The sequence below is a fragment of the Pistacia vera genome, unplaced genomic scaffold, assembly GCF_008641045.1.
Source record: "Pistacia vera cultivar Batoury unplaced genomic scaffold, PisVer_v2 Contig248, whole genome shotgun sequence".
Classification (NCBI taxonomy): domain Eukaryota; kingdom Viridiplantae; phylum Streptophyta; class Magnoliopsida; order Sapindales; family Anacardiaceae; genus Pistacia; species Pistacia vera.
Genome location: NW_022196055.1, coordinates 372,999 through 389,243, shown reverse-complemented (window position 1 = coordinate 389,243; position 16,245 = coordinate 372,999). Strand labels below are relative to the sequence as shown.

Below are 16,245 nucleotides of genomic sequence, written 5' to 3'. Positions count from 1 at the left end.
AGACCTATCACCAGAGAAAGATCCTAGAGGCACAAGTATTTTATCAAGATCGAGCTCGAGCTCAAGCTCAAACCCTGTTTTTTATATGAACAATACTACAGTTACCCAAGAATACGCACTGAATTCATGCACCGAATGACGTGGCACCATCCTGTTTTCTTGAAAAAAGAAATTCATAATTAATTGACAGTCAAGATGACGCCACGTCATTCGGTACATGAATTCGGTGCGCATTCTTCGGTAACTGTGGGTGCGTTTGGTTTCATATTTCTACCTATATTCCCAATCCTATTTCCCAAATATTGTTTGGTACATTATTTGAGAAATATTACTATATTTTTGTATTACTTTTAGACCCCTTAAGTTTATTAATTTCATAAATACCCCCAAAAAAGTTTAAAAATTAACAAAAACACCCCCACCGACCCATACTTGCCAGATTCTGGCAACCACCGTTGGTGGTAGCCGGAATCTATCACAACTGCCTACACCACAACCGGAACTGGCTGGTAATTCATCGATCTGGCCTTTTCTGGCCAGATCCACAGTAAGTCTGGCCGTCAACGACGACCAAATCTTGGCCATTGTTGACCGAAACGACGGCCATATCTTTGGCCATCACTAACGGCTAAAGATGGACTTTTGCGGCCATTGACGGCCACATCTGGCCGTAGATCTAGCCTTTTTTGGCTAGATCCGTGGTGGATCTGGTTGGAAAAGGCCATATCGACGCCATACCAGCTAGATCCGACCGGTATGTATCGTTACGCAATTTTTCGGCCAGATTCTGGCGGTGGTGGCTGGAATCTGGCACTGTGGGTGGTGGGGGTGTTTTTGTTATTTTACAAATTTTTTTATTTATTGGAGTATTTAGTTAAATTAGCAAACCTAGGGGTTTTTTTTATAAATTTTTAAATTTTACCTTGTAATACTCCCCTATTCAACTACCCAATATTATTCCTAAAATCATATCTAAAATAATAAAATAAACAGACCCTATATTATTTTCCTTTTTCTATTGATCTCAAGCTTGAGCTCTTCCTATTCATGTTGAGCCGAGCTCGAGCTCACCAAAACTCGGCTTGGCTTAGGTCGATACACCTTTTTATACCAAACTACAATTGTCTAAAAGCTAGAATGCCTTCTCAGCTACAGTTCATCCAAGTTTTAAGATACTTTATTTTGAGTGCATGGTAAGTCTGGCGGAGACATATGCTCTTAAGAATGGCCTATTCAACAAATTCAAATTAAAATCAGATATCAAAATCAAAATTTATCCATCATAATACAAACAAAGTTTAAAAAATTCAAAAACAATTTTACTCCATAATACTAGACACAATGTCAGTTTAATCATCCAAACACAATGCTACGGGCACCGGGACTATACACCGAATTCTTTTACCGAATTACGTGTCTCATGACTCAAACCAACCACATATAAATTTACCAAATATTTTCGAGTGAACGACCGTTCATCAACTATAGACGGTTGTTTACTTACGATGGACTCTCGTCCATATCATATGGACAAGAGTCCATTTACTATAGACAGGAGTCCACATAATATAGACACCCATTCATCAATAAATGAAAAAAACATATTAACAAAAATAATGGACGATCGTTCATATGTTATGGACCATCGTCCCTAAATAATAGACGGGCGTCCACATACAATGGACATCCGTCCATACTTGAAATAAAATACCGAAATGCCGGAACGCCGTCCCTACTTTGCGGTATATTATTTCAAGTATGGACAGTGGACGCTTCTCCATTAGTTTGGGAAAAGGCATCAGCTTTTCAAGTAATACGCCTTCTCTTCTTGCCTTTCCTTGGTCATCTGATAACGGTAAAACTACCAACCTAACACTCTATATCCAATCTTCTTGTGTTTTATTTTTAATCACTTTTGGGAATTTTTCTTTTCTCTTTTTTCTTTTAGGAAGCTCTGAGGCGGGTTCTTCAGGGCAAATGGCAAGAGGATTTGATGTGAACAAATTCCCTTTAGTTGAAGAAGCAGAAGACGGTGGTGCTTTATCTTCTTCACCTAACAACAGCGCGGCATCTTCGTTCCAGATGGATTTTTGTATGTACAGTGGAGGGCATAAGAAAGATTTTGGTAATGGTAATGAAACGGAGGGTGAGAGAGGTTCTTCAAGATTTAGTGATGAAGATGAGAATGGTTGCACTAGAAAGAAACTCAGGCTTTCTAAAGAGCAATCTGCTTTTCTCGAAGAAAGCTTTAAAGAACACAATACTTTTAATCCTGTAAGTAAAGTTTCAACTATTCATAATCTTTTATGAGGTTTTGATGATATATATTTAATTTGTTGGATGACGATGCAGAAACAAAAGCTTGCCCTTGCAAAGCAACTTAATCTTCGTCCACGCCAAGTAGAAGTTTGGTTTCAGAATAGAAGAGCAAGGCATTCATTAATAATTTTGATTAAGCTGTGAAGGCAATAGAAATGGTTTAAAACTGGATGGGTTGATTTTAATAAAATGATTGGTTTGTTCGGGACTAAATTGAAGCAAACTGAGGTGGATTGTGAGTATTTGACGAGATGCTGTGAAACATTAACCGAAGATGAACGTCCGTCCATTAATTTCAGCCATAAATTTTATTATTTAAAGTTTGGCCAAACGTTTATTATATATGGTTTTTTTTATTTACTAATGAATAGGGGTCTTCTAAATGTAGACTCTCATCCATATTATATGAACGGAAGTTCATCGTAAGTGAACGGCTGTCCATAATTGATGAATGATTGTTTACTAACAAAATATTTATGAATGTGAAACGTGACTGATGTGAGTCATGGGACACATAATTTGGTGAACAGTCCTGTAACATTATTGTTGTCTAAAAGCTAGATTGCCTTCTCAGCTACATTTCATTCAAGTTTTAAGATACTTTATTTTGAGTGCATGGTAAGTCTGGCAGAGATATATGTTCTTAAGAATAGCCTATTCAACAAATTCAAATTAAAATCAGATATCAAAATCAAAATTTATCCATCACAATACAAACAAAGTCTAAAAATTCAAAAACAATTTTACTCCATAATACTAGACACAATGTCAGTTTAATCATCCAAACACAAATAAATAAAATTTTCAATTACTTCACACCACAACCTTTAACACTCCCTATACAATAGAAAACACCGACAACCAAACACTGAAGAAACTCTAAAATTGTATGCAATGATATGATCCGGCGTTTCTGGATTAAAATGTCTGCCGATATCACTCACTCAGACACGGATATCTTCCACTGGCGTCGAATCCTGCACTAGACACAGTGACGAAAATTATCAAAATCTAGCAAGTAAATATCAAAACATAACAAGTTAACTCGTGGAAGCTTAGTACTTACCATGTTTTCTTTGTTCTCTTCAACTTTGTCCCCTGAAAGTGAAGGACTAACCGGACCTGTAAATAAAAATTATATCTTCAAAATGTTAGGTCACCCTCAAAGTAATTACAAATACTGTACAGGAAATAACATTGTATACTTGCCTTCTTCCCCAGTAGATTTCTTTCCTTGTTTAATACTGTCCTTCCCTTTATTGGTCTCTGGTTTAGTTGGCTTCTGCGGCTTCTTCTGTATCTTACCATTTCCTGTCTCTGGAACTGATCTTGTATTAGCAGAATTCCTACTCAAAGATGCCCTGGTCCTGGTTGAAGGATAGTTCTTTGTGGTAGCCTCCTTCTTGGCTGATACAGTGACCGAGGAAACTTGAGCAGTATCATTATTCAAGGACTTCGGTTTTAGTTTCCTATTTCCGATTGTAGAAGAAGAGCTGAGAACCTCATCATCAGATGACCGACTTCCCTCTTCGGGCACCTGAGAAAAGGTTTCAGAGACTTGCAATTGCTCTGAAGTTCCTGTTATATTATAGCTCTCAAATAATTCTTTAACAAGTTCTTCAAGTTCACCAAGGTTATGACGACGAGCATATGATTTGAGTTCATCCCGCATTCGCTGAAGAGGCTATTAGAAGGGATGAAAAACAAATGGTGAAAATCATCTCTTACATAAAACTTTGTTAGCCTAACTTTTCATTTACTAACAACATGCAAAAGCAACTAATTGAAACTATTGTGTGCAAGAAAGATATCGGCAATAATCCAACTAAACCTCATGATTTAGACAACAAATTATACATCTAAATTGGCATACCTCACATCCAGCTTCCAAGGCAAGTTTGAAAAACCCAAGTGAAATTGAGTGCCTAGCCTCAGATTCAGATTGCTTAATCTGTCTAAGCCAATATGACGCTGATGACAGAAGACTAAACTTCTTTCTGCTTGATGCTCTGGAAACATCAGATAGAGGTGTTTCGCTTCTCCCCTGAGTATTAACCGATCTCTTAGTTCTAGTTTCGGAAATTGGAGTGATGTTGCCAACTGATTTTGGAACTGAACCCACTGTCGACTTGGCAGGAATAGAAAGCCTTCTAGGTGGCTTAGCAGACTTTTCTTTGCCAGACAGATCAAGAACACTCACACTTTTACTTATGGTTGATGCAGTTCTTCCCCTGAAAAAACATTAAGTTCAATACAGATTCAAAGTTAGCAATGAATAGTAAAATTCTGGCCGAAGAGTATTACGATACCAAATTTTAGGTTTTAAATCAGATATAAGAATCTAAGATTTATTCAAAACTCGGTTATCATTTCAGTTGAAGCAAAAGAATGGTCAATCTTCTTACAATTTTGATCACCAAAGTTTACTATTGACAAAGAATTTCAGAGGATAATTAAATTCCCAGAAAATAACACTATAATTTCTCTGAAAACATGTAAAAATCACATACAAGCTGCCCAACTATTTTTCTAAGCCAACTTTGTTAAATTCGTTATAAAACAATACTCAACTATATATTTCGTCTCCATAATAATATCTGCATCTAAACAAACCAAAAGAAACTAGGAAGTAAATGAAATAAACCTCCTGGTGACAGAAGAATTCGAAGATTCAACCACTGGCGCCTTCTCCTCCTTCGATTTGGCCGCCGATCGGAGCGGATACCTCAGCTTCGACTTCGTTGTATTCACTGTAACATTTCAATAACATAAAATTTCATGAAGAAAATTAAAATAAATACCTAGAAAATTATATCTAATATATAAAGATTCTTACCACTAACAACGGTAAGTTCTTCTCTCAAGGTTTCGGCCATGATTTCAATATACTTTAATTTCAGAATTTCTCGTGAAACTTGTGACCGTTTTGATGACTATGGCAGAACTGATAACAGACTGGAATTTATAAAAGGAGAGAGAAGCTGTTCTTTTGCCGTTTGTCCATTGGGCGGGAAAATTTAGGAACCACCTCATCTTTGTCAAACTCAAAACATATTCTCACCACTTCCCTTCCCGTACTGAATTGTTTTACTCGCTTCATTTAGTTGACACGTTTCATATTTGTGTTCCTCTAAGTTAGGTTCATGGTTTCTGTTGACGTGTAATAATTTCATTGGTTTGTGAATTGTTTTCTATGGTTTTGAGATGTCGGACTTGGTCCTCCAAACGGGTGGAATAAACAAACGGGTCTGGATGATGATTGAGGCGAACTTTTGAACGGCTGGGCGCTGCATGGGACCTACTTCATGACCTGTAAACGCTCGATGATTTAAATTTTGAATTTCAAATCTTGAGCCGTTGAAACTGCTTTACGGTTAAGATGGGACATTGTCTTTGTCTACTTGCTTGAGTGGACCAAACACGTGCTTCACTAGCCCTTGGGCCCCCACGTGATGGGTTCTAAGGCCCATACAGCCAAGCAGTTTGGGCTCCATCCTAAAATAATTCTTCGAGAATATGTAAATAGTGAAGAATAAATCTCATTGGTGCGTTTGTTTTGTTATTTTGAATAGGATTTTGAGAATAACATTGGGTAGTTGAATAGGGTGAATATTACAAGGTAAAATTTAAAATTTAACAAAAAAACCGTCTAGGTTTGTTAATTTAACTAAACATCCCAATATATAAAAATTTTGTAAAATAACAAAAACACCCCCATCCACCACAGTGCTAGATTATGGCCACCACCATCGGAATCTGATCGAAATCTGCCGTTATGACACAGGTCGATCGCATGTGGCTGGTGGTGTGTCGATCTGGCCTTTTTCGACGGTCAGATCTAGCCGTCGACGGTCACAAAAGACCAGATTTGGCCATCAAAGATGGCCAAAGATATGGCCGTCATTGACAGTCAACAACAACCAACTCTTGGTCGTCTCTGATCGTCAACAACGGTCATTTCTTTGGTCGTCGCTGACGGCCATATCGGTGAATAAACGACCAGTTTCGATCGTTTTTAAGCCATTATGGACAGATTTTGGCCACCATCGACTATGGTTGCCAGAATCTAGCAACAGTCAACGACAACCAACTCTGGTCGTCTTGACGTCAACAACGGTCATTTCTTTAGTCGTCGCTGACGGCTATATCGGTGAATAAACGACCAGTTTCGATCGTTTTTAAGCCATTATGACAGATTCCGGCCACCATCGACTATGGTGCGCAGAATCTAGCAAACTATGGGTATGTGAGGTTGTTTTTAATTTTTAAACTTTTTTTTCTAAGGGTGTTAATTAAGTTAATAAACTTAAAGAGTCTAAAAGTAATTAAAAAAAAGAATAATATTTTTTAAATAATTAAACAAACAGGTATTTTAAAAAATGGATTGAAATAATAAAACAAACAACCCATAATTATTCTGGTACAAATGGACAACTTTAAAGCATGATTAATTAAAATGAAATGCAAAGAAAAAGTGTCCCGGATTGTCTTTTCTTGATGGATTTGATGTGATTATTTGGAAGGTATAATAGTGAGTGGAATATAAGACATCATTTGGTTACTTTTAATGAGGATGAGTTAATAACTTAACCCTAGAGGTATTTAAAATAAATAATAAAAATTTCCAGTTGTCAAGTTTAAGATGTTTAAATAAATGATAACAGAATAATTTGGTAAATAAATAAAAAGCATTACATATATAATAGAAAAGGAAAGAAATTATCAGTTGACTGTTTGATGTCATATTAAAGGGCATGGTATGGTGATGTTTACATATTTGTTTCCATATACACAAAATGTGTTTGTTTGAAAATAAAGTAATGGGTAGGTGTGAAGAACTTCATTCTTAAACTTTATAAAGTGTCAATGTCTTGGAATTTATCTTATATCTCAACACTCTCCAAAGCATCAATGAAATGTTTGGTGGGATTTCCCATCCATCATGGTAATTCCAAAACGGTTAGCGGCCAAACCAATCCCCTCAAGATTTTTTTTTTTTTAATTTTTGTATGATTGGGTACATAGACCAACTAATGTAAACTTCAACTAATCTATCGAAATTTTTAAATTATCAATTGGATAAAACTTTAGTGATCAACGAAAAATCTTTATTGAACAATGGATCACTTAAGGATTGGTTGTAATAAGTTTGTATATTATCATTATGGTTTAATATATTTGTTTAAATTATAATGAAATAATAATAATGAGGAAGCATAACTAAAGGTTCAGCGATCAATTAAGACTTTTGAATGTATTATCCAAAAGGTTTTAAATTCGATTAATTTGAATTGTTAATAGAAATACCATTAAATTATCAGATAAATTTATTCTTACGGTAACTTTGGTACTGTAAATAAGCTGTCCAACACCATCAGTAAATATAATAATAATAATAATAATAATAAGAATAATAATAATAAATGAGTTATATGGCTAATTAATACCTACTCTTAATTAGCTTTTGCAGTTGCAGCTTTGATATTCGTTGATACTACAGGAGTCATGATGACTGGGTTCACAGACTCGTAGCCGTGTGGCAGTTTGACAGCAGTCTTTTTACAATTTTACTCTTGTTTTGTCTCACGGTCACGGCACCAGTAATTCCAGCGTGTCACTCATGCACCATCTGACAACGTCTCCCACTTTCCAATACTATCCTTTATTTCCACGCGCTCCTGATACCCATGTCCGTGACTCTACCGCCACAAATCAGCCGCTAAATTTCTCACACACTCTCACTCGCAACTCTCCTTCTGGTTTCTGGTAAGAGGACACAAGAGTAATTCAACAATGCTTCTGCTTAAAATAAAGAAGCTGGACACTTGTACACAAAGTAACTGCCATTGGGACACCCAACACCACCTCTTTAAAACACAGCTATTATTCCATGCACTCGACCTCATGATAGAACCTTTTAATCCAAAGGTCAAAACTTCATTGACCAATTATCACACGGCTATAACTTATAAGTGGCGTCTCTTATAATGGAATCACTTCTAGCATAACACAACTGTTTATTTTATCTAAATTTTTCAAATTCAGTCATTTTTTGCACTATCAGTGCACAGAACACAGAGCAAGCAAAGCAAAGCAGAAAAAAATCGATGAAGCTTTATTTCTTATTTCCTTGATTCCCAAGCTCAGTGATTCGCACACTCATGGTACATTTCCTTTTATTTTTCTATAAATCTTTTTTCATTCTCTTCTTCTCACGCCTGAACTAATTTATTTATTTATTTATCTTTTCGAAAAATATCTGAGTATGCTTTTCTGGGGGTTTTATTTTTTAGCACAGGAATGGTAGATTTGAAAGTTGGAAGAGCCACATTTGTCTGGTAACTTTCAGATCTAGTGCAAATCCAGCTTATACGTGTTAATTTAGTGATTATTTTGCTTTTGTTCTCGTGTAGCATTTTGTGGTTCTTTCTCCGTGGCAGATCACGAAGTTAAGCTTTCTAAAGTAAGTAATTTGTGCTTGAATTCTCAGATTTTGCTTTCTCTTTGATTGCTTGTTCGTTATCTTTGAATATTATGGTCTTGAATAAACTAGATCACTGTGTTTTACTTAATTTCTTTTTCAAATCTAACGTTGCTTCACTGCAATCATGTTGCCGCCACTTTAAAACATAGATTAATTTTTCAAAGCATTAGCTGTAAAATATTGGAATTGAGATTTTGACTTACTTTACTTAAACTGTTTATAACATGTAATAATTAATAATTTTAGTCAAAATTAAGATAAAATACACTGTATTGCATTTATATTTTAAAATTTAATTGTAATGATTAGTAGTGCACTGTACTGTTAGATTGTTAGTAATAACCAGAAATAGTGCATTATTATACGCATAGAAGTATATGGACCAAATAAGTATCAAACTTTTGTGTTGTTGGCATTGCAAGAAGGTTTGCAACTTGTAGTAATTGAACTTGGCTTCCTTACCCAAAATTTATCTCATTAGTAATGTTGAATTTGAATTACTTTACTGAAAATGTAGTATTGGAGCCAGTAGTTTCTGACATTTATACTGAGAGATGATCTTTGATAAAAAAACAACATGAACCAAAATTACTTCCACATGCCCCTTTGAGTTTAGGAAGAACAACTGAAAAGAGTAAATGTTGTATTCATACATGGTTCAAATACTTCTGATGGATTTCTGTTTCCTGTATTGCATGATACCGTTTTGGTTGTACATGATTTCTTAGAATTACATTGATGGATGGACAAGCTAACATACCTTGAATGATGCAGGAAGTGGGATTGAAGTTTGAGCTACTAAAAGTTCTTGTCTTCCAGCTATGGGAAAATCACCTGGAAAATGGATCAAGACTATACTTTTTGGCAAGAGATCTTCTAAATCTCATACTTCAAAAGGAAGGGAGGTAAATATGAAGCTGCAAATATGCTTGAAACTTTCTAAAACAGCATTTTAAATTATTAATGCAACAACGAGTTTCTATTTAAAGATTATTACTTGTGACATGAGTATTTTCGCTCTAGTCTTCATAATTTTAAACTTCCACCAGACTATTGGTATGGTACTTTTTTGGAATAAAACTAGACAGTTAAATTTTCACAGTAGATTGCAGCTTGAATAAGGTCAGCTATTATATTGGTCCTAACATCACTGTATTATGCTTTGATGGTATGAAGTTGATGTTGCCTGAGTCCTAAAATCATTACTTAGATGTACCTAAAACCAGCTATACAAGATTCATTTACCTATGGTTTTAGGATGCTAGGAATTAGTTATAGCTTAAATTACATAATTGCTTTTGGGTAATTTAGAACACACTTAATTTTTGTGGCCACACCTTCATCACTAGGAAATTGCTGCATGTGCTCATACTAGCAAATTTAGTACGTTTTCATTTTGTTGGAGATCCCATATCGATTAGACACACTCAAGCCAATGGGTTTATAAGAGTGGACAATCCTCCTATTCAATAAGGCCTATTGGGTGAGGAGTTAGGCCCAACTCAAACACATTTATCATATGGTCAGTATTAGTCATCTGCTTTGAAGCACTTGCTTGAATTAGACAAGTTTATATTTTAGATACATATGTTATCGTTATCATTATCATTAACTTTGGTAATATGGGTTTATTTATTTATTTCTAACAGAAAGTTGCGAATGAAAAAGAGGTTTTGGTTTCTGTCAAGGCAACAGACACTGATGATAATTTGAATCTTCCTTTGGCTTCTCATCCAACCACATATACCACTCATCAAAATGAAAGGAATTTAGTTTTGGAAAACAAGGAAGCTGCAGATATGCCACATGATGGGGCAATATCGTTGCCTGGGAGTCAAGCTGCAGATTCACAAGATTTCACACCACAAGATGAACCATATGATCCTGAGAAAATCAGGCTAGAGCAAGCTGCAACAAAGACGCAGGCTGCTTTCAGGGGTTATTTGGTAATCTTCTTACTTTGTGAATGTATTCAGGGGCTAGTACACTCTCACAAACTGGCTTTGATTTTCTGTCTTTGTACACTGAATAGACTCTTGACAATGTATAGCTTTGATCTTATTAAGTATGTTAGATTTTGTTTTATGGACATAATTATGTTTTTGATATTATGTCTATACTAACATAAGCTTATGCTATGAAGGCCCGCCGAGCATTTCGGGCTCTCAAAGGCATAATAAGGTTGCAGGCTCTCATTCGGGGACACCTGGTTAGGAGACAAGCAGTTGCTACTTTGTGCTCTATGCTAGGGATTGTGAAGTTACAGGCACTTGCTCGTGGCAGAAAGGTTAGGCATTCCGATAGTGGACTTGAAGTGAACAGAAAGTGCAATCTAGTGAAGCTTTTGGTAATTTCTTAAGTCCACAGTAAATTGGAAACTTTTAATCATAGTTCATCTTCTCTTATTTAACTTGATGAAGAGATTCATTTAATCAATTAAATACATATTTGTCTGAGTTTAATTGATTTGTATTGTGTAATTGCTCTTTTATTATTATTCTTTTGCAATGTGGTTGGGGTTGCAGCACATTCAGGATAGTGGGAGCCCACAGTTAGATGGTTTATACAAATAGACTTGCTGCAATCATTGTAATTGGTTTATAAGACCATTGATCAACGTCACCCAAAGTCCAGTGTTTCAGTATCATCTCAGTACCTAATGTCTGCCCCACAAATGTCTATGATTGAACCTGTTCATTATTTGGTTGTGAATCTTCTCTTCAAGAGTCACCCTATGCTGGACATAATGTTTTAAGATACCATGAGTTTGGGACCTTGGGTACATATACTACTTTGAGATATGGTGTAATTTTCTGATCTTTTTAGGGTAGTTAACTTCTAGATTTCCTCTATTATGATGCCATTTCCAATCTCAAAAAGTATTGGTAGTGTACATTTGGAAGACATCTCACGTATACAGATTCAAGACATTATTAAACTTCCTGAATTTCTACATGCCCTGGTTTATCTCTAATTATTTATTGTCTTTTTCTTTTTTATGTTTTATCCATCAGGAAGGCAAGCCTGTGAAGTCTGTTGGAGTTAATTTGTCTATACGAATGAGAAAGCTTTCAACAAATGCTTTTGTCTCTAAGGTATGCTTATAGTCATGTCATACCTCTCTGTGTTGCTATAATATTTATTTATTTCGAATAAGCAATAGTTTGGGTTACCATGTCTTTGTGCCGTATCATTTAAGGCGACCTAAATGGGTGCCTCCAGCATATTGATGTGCAAGTAGGTCTTTTTAAACTAAATAAAGAAAAACTAACTTCTAGTTTGAATTCCGCATCCACTGTATTGGTGATCACTAATACTCCAGTGTTAGCTATTCAGGGGATTTATTTGCTATTTTTTATTTAATCTTCACCCACGTTCATTTTTTTATACTGGAAAAATGATTGCTGAATTTGTTGATTTAGCTGCTCGCTCCATCACCTACCGTGATGCCTTTGCGCCTCCAATATGAGCCTGAGGAGCCAAATTCAGTCTCAAACTGGTTAAAACGCTGGTCAGCATCTCAGTTCTGGAAACCAGCTCCCCAACCAAAGAAAGCATCAGGGTCAAAAACTCAGAAGAAGCAGGTTAATTCTCAAACCATTGATGCTGAAACAGGCCGACCAAAACGAAGTGTCCGAAGGGTTCCTGCTACAAACGCTGAGAATATCTCATTGCAGTCAACCCCTGAATTTGAGAAATCCAAACGTAGTCTGAAGAAAGTTACAAGTCATCAAGCAGATCCAGTGCATGAAAATCCACAAAATGAACTTGAAAAGGTTAAGCGTAGCTTGAGAAAGGTTCATAGCCCTGTTGTGGAGACTTCTGTTTCTGTGCAGTCAGAGTTTGAATTTGAGAAGCCAAAGGTAAGTATGGAAAAGGTATCAGGTACTTTAAGTCATGAAATTTTAGAACAGAGCATGGGTTCTTCAGGTGAGAAGATGAAGAAAGAGACGCCTTTGACACCATCCAAACTACCTGATGTAGAATCTACTCCAGAACCAGTTGAAATGAAGGAGACATCTGATTTACCTTCTGGTGATCAAATTGTGGTTGAGTCAAAGCCTTTGATAGACAATGGTGGAAAAGATGAGATTATTCCTGTACCAAATGGTGAGCTTAATTTAAAGGATGATTTGGTAAACAATGAGAATCACAAACCAAGCAGGAAAGCTTCTACTCCGGCAAAGCAAGAACGTGCCGAGAATGGGTTGCAAAACAGTCCAACACTGCCAAGCTATATGGCGGCAACTGAATCTGCAAAGGCAAAGCTGAGACTACAAGGCTCCCCTAGGTCTGGCCAAGATGGAGCTGACAGAATTAGTGCCACTCGACGGCAATCACTGCCATCTTCAACTAATAGCAAAATCAGCTCACAGTCACCAAGGACGCAGAGACCTGTTAATGCTGGCAGCAAAGGTGGTCATAAAGGCGACAAAAATCACTCATCATCGAAAGATGGAAATGGTATGAAATTTTAGCGTTCAGTAGAATTACTGGTGGTTTTTTGGTCAAGGATTGGCTTGAAACCTGCATATATTTGTTTCCATTATAATCTCAAGACTATTCTCTTTCCCTTTTTTTTTTTTTTTTTCAAGATTTTACTAATCATACTCCTTGGTGGTTGGGTTTTGCAGCAAAAGTAAGCCAGGAGTGGAAAAGGTGAGTTTCTGGAAAAATCTGATTTCCAGGATTTAGTGTAAGGGGCTACAATTGACCTGCAGTTTTTCATTAATTATCTGTCGTGTACGATTATACTGTAAAAGTGAGATTGAGTCTATAACTGGAGGTGTGTGTGGTGGCCGAGAGAGACTTAAAAAAAATTGTGATTTGGGGTGTTTTTGATTTTTGTACATCATAGGTTTTGAAGTTATTTCCTGCTTGCAACTATACATCAATTCATGAACTGTGGTTGGTTGACTTGGTATTTGGTTGTTCATAGTGTGATTGTATACTACTTCCACTTCCAATTTCACATTTGTTCTTGTTTTCCCCTTTGGCAGAGCTGAATTTATTCATATTAGTTTATCCTAATTTTATTGATAGCTTGTAAATATTAGCACCAACACAATGATATTCCTTAAATGCCTCTATGTAATAAAGATGAAAATCCAAGTACGTATATAGTTTCAACACCTTATATTTACACTCAGTCGACCTTAAACCTCTGTTTTAAAACCCGGACTGGATCGGATTGTTCGGTCCAACCGGTTTGATCGGGAGTTGGCCTTTACTCTGGTCCGAGTTAACTTAAAAATCGAGAATGTCATTAAATCCACTTTAGACTAGCAATGGACTGGTGAAACAGTACAAAACCATTGGTCCGACTGGCCCGGGGCTTAAAATTGTTTGCTATTTTTGGGTATTTGATCTTAAAAAATTCATCTTCCTAATTCGTAAACCAATTTGTAGCACTGTTTCATTCTCTATTTCATTTGAATAAAAAACCAAATTGCATCTTTCATTTTCATATTCTATTCTTCTTCATTTACTCTAAAATTTAGTGTAAAAAAGAAGTAAGGGGAGGGGAAGGAAGAAGGAAGAGAAGATGAGACAAGAGAAGTGTAAAGAAGAAGAAGTAAGGGGAGGGGAGGGGAAAGAAGAAGAAAGAGAAGAGGAGACAAGAGAAAGAGTAAGGAAGAAGATTAGAAGAAAGAAAAGAGGAGATGAAGAGAAAGAGAAGGAAGAAGAAAGAAGAAAGAAGAAAGAGAAGAGGATAGAAAAAATACAGTAGAGAGACGTGAATGTGTTAGAAGAAAGAAAGAAGAAAGTGATGGGGAGTGATTGAGAGAGAGAAAAAAGGAGAAAGAAGAAAGTGATGGGGAGTGATGGCCAGATGGGTAGAGAGAAAAAAAGGAAAAAGATGGAAGTAACGGGGAGAGAGAAAAAAATAATTAATAATAAAATCTGTAGGGTACATTTGCTTTATTTTAAACTTATAGGGGTTTAAAAGTAAATTTTAGGGATGTATTTGCTGGTTTTCAAACTTATAACAATTAATGGAATTGTTTAAAGATGTGATTCCTATATACTGTCAGACCGACTGGTTCAATCGGTTGGACTGGTCAACCAACAAACCGGTCCCTTGACTGGGTCAACGAGCAGTTCGATTTTTAAAACAATGCCTTAAACTCAATCCACTTTGGTTATGGTTCAAAATGCCAATGTCTAAAAGAATTGCATCCTTCAACCTGATCTTTTCTCAACTGTGCAATTCTCTATATGATCGAGAAATTCTTTATTAGGTTGAAATATTTTTATTTGATACCACCAGATCCAAAATTTTGTACCAGTCAAGAAATTCCCTACCTTCCAAATAAATTCTCCATGATTGCAAAGCTAACATGGCACCAACTCATCACATGATTTAATCATTGTAAATAAAATTTCTATTATAACTCTTTTTGCCCTTGTATAAATAGGGCAAGTTTTTACCTCCTATTTGTTTTTCCAACTAGGGAACTTGGTCTTGTTTGTTGTTGACGACTGGCTTTGCACAAATCATAAAAAGATTTATTTATTTTTTAATTTTACTTAGAAGAAGAAAAGAGGAGATTTATAATAAACCTCACAAAATGCAGTCTTCATTTTCCAGTCTATCAATTGTGCTTATACTAATTTGTCTCTGTCGCATCTCCCAAACGACGTTGAACCTGTGCTACATATGAGAAACTATGCCAGATTGGGTTGCATATACCATTCACAGAGAGTTGTATAGCCTGATGAAAACAACCCCACATTTGGTGTCATTCTTTGAAAAACGATGGGTTTGCCACGTCGTGGCCTCTCTTTGCAACTTGCAGAGTCATTTTGTGAGAAACGATAGGGCTATTGCGTCGTGACATATTTGTGCACCTAAAGTGGTTGCGCCATACGTCGGATCGTATTCTAGTTTCAAACACCGACACAAATGTTGATCATATTCCACAGTCGTAAACTTCAAATGTGGATCAAAAGGGACCAATGCTGGCTTGGCAGTAGCCAGCCCTGATTCAGCTATCAACTCCAAAACATACTTCCTTTGACACAAGCTAATCCCTTTGGAAGACCTTGCAACTTCAAAGCCTAAAAAATACCTAAGAGCTCCCAAATCTTTTAACTTAAAATGAGAATGTAGCAAGTCTTTAGTAGCTTGAATAAGAGTAGAATCATTCCCAGTAATGACTAAATCATCTTCATAGATGAGTAGGATAAGCTTGATCCTTCTTAAAGAAAAATGAGTGGTGTGAAGGTGACTATTGGAAGCCGTCCAGCAATAATGCAGCAATAAATTTAGTATTCTAAGCTATGGAAGCCTGTTTCAAGCCATACAAAGACTTATGAAGTTTACAAATTAGGGACTTGTCATGTTGATTAGGAAAACCTTGGGGTAAATGCATGTAAATCTCCTCTTGGAGATCTCCTTGGAGAAAAGCATTATCTACATCCAGATGATAAAGTGACCA

The 16,245-nt window shown here is 36.2% G+C and overlaps 3 protein-coding genes across 6 annotated transcripts; 2 read left to right on the top strand and 1 right to left on the bottom strand.

Moving 5' to 3' along the window:
* Positions 1 to 1,758: 1,758 nt before the first annotated feature.
* On the top strand, positions 1,759 to 2,475 carry LOC116132048 (homeobox-leucine zipper protein HOX27-like). The gene is made up of 3 exons (XM_031417723.1): positions 1,759 to 1,855; positions 1,949 to 2,274; positions 2,353 to 2,475. Exons 1-3 carry the CDS (start codon positions 1,759 to 1,761, stop codon positions 2,461 to 2,463), a joined length of 534 nt encoding a protein of 177 aa, XP_031273583.1. The 3' UTR covers positions 2,464 to 2,475.
* A 566-nt stretch (positions 2,476 to 3,041) lies between these two features.
* On the bottom strand, positions 3,042 to 5,300 carry LOC116132069. 2 transcript variants are annotated; one of them, XM_031417749.1, is made up of 6 exons: positions 5,156 to 5,300; positions 4,964 to 5,069; positions 4,193 to 4,550; positions 3,529 to 4,003; positions 3,386 to 3,441; positions 3,042 to 3,301 (listed from the first exon to the last, which is right to left on the bottom strand). In XM_031417749.1, exons 1-6 carry the CDS (start codon positions 5,193 to 5,195, stop codon positions 3,260 to 3,262), a joined length of 1,077 nt encoding a protein of 358 aa, XP_031273609.1. In that variant the 5' UTR covers positions 5,196 to 5,300; the 3' UTR covers positions 3,042 to 3,259. The 2 variants fall into 2 exon arrangements, with proteins under 2 accessions (XP_031273609.1, XP_031273610.1); XM_031417750.1 differs by having other exon boundaries at positions 3,042 to 3,296.
* Positions 5,301 to 8,372: 3,072 nt separating this feature from the next.
* On the top strand, positions 8,373 to 13,673 carry LOC116132078 (protein IQ-DOMAIN 31-like). 3 transcript variants are annotated; one of them, XM_031417760.1, is made up of 9 exons: positions 8,373 to 8,483; positions 8,618 to 8,657; positions 8,733 to 8,782; positions 9,578 to 9,708; positions 10,453 to 10,749; positions 10,947 to 11,150; positions 11,818 to 11,898; positions 12,226 to 13,267; positions 13,438 to 13,673. In XM_031417760.1, the coding sequence occupies exons 4-9, from the start codon at positions 9,625 to 9,627 to the stop codon at positions 13,464 to 13,466; spliced, it is 1,737 nt and encodes a 578-aa protein (XP_031273620.1). In that variant the 5' UTR covers positions 8,373 to 8,483; positions 8,618 to 8,657; positions 8,733 to 8,782; positions 9,578 to 9,624; the 3' UTR covers positions 13,467 to 13,673. The 3 variants fall into 3 exon arrangements, with proteins under 3 accessions (XP_031273620.1, XP_031273621.1, XP_031273622.1); XM_031417761.1 differs by having other exon boundaries at positions 8,613 to 8,657; XM_031417762.1 differs by lacking the exon at positions 8,618 to 8,657 and having other exon boundaries at positions 8,374 to 8,483.
* Positions 13,674 to 16,245: the final 2,572 nt, after the last annotated feature.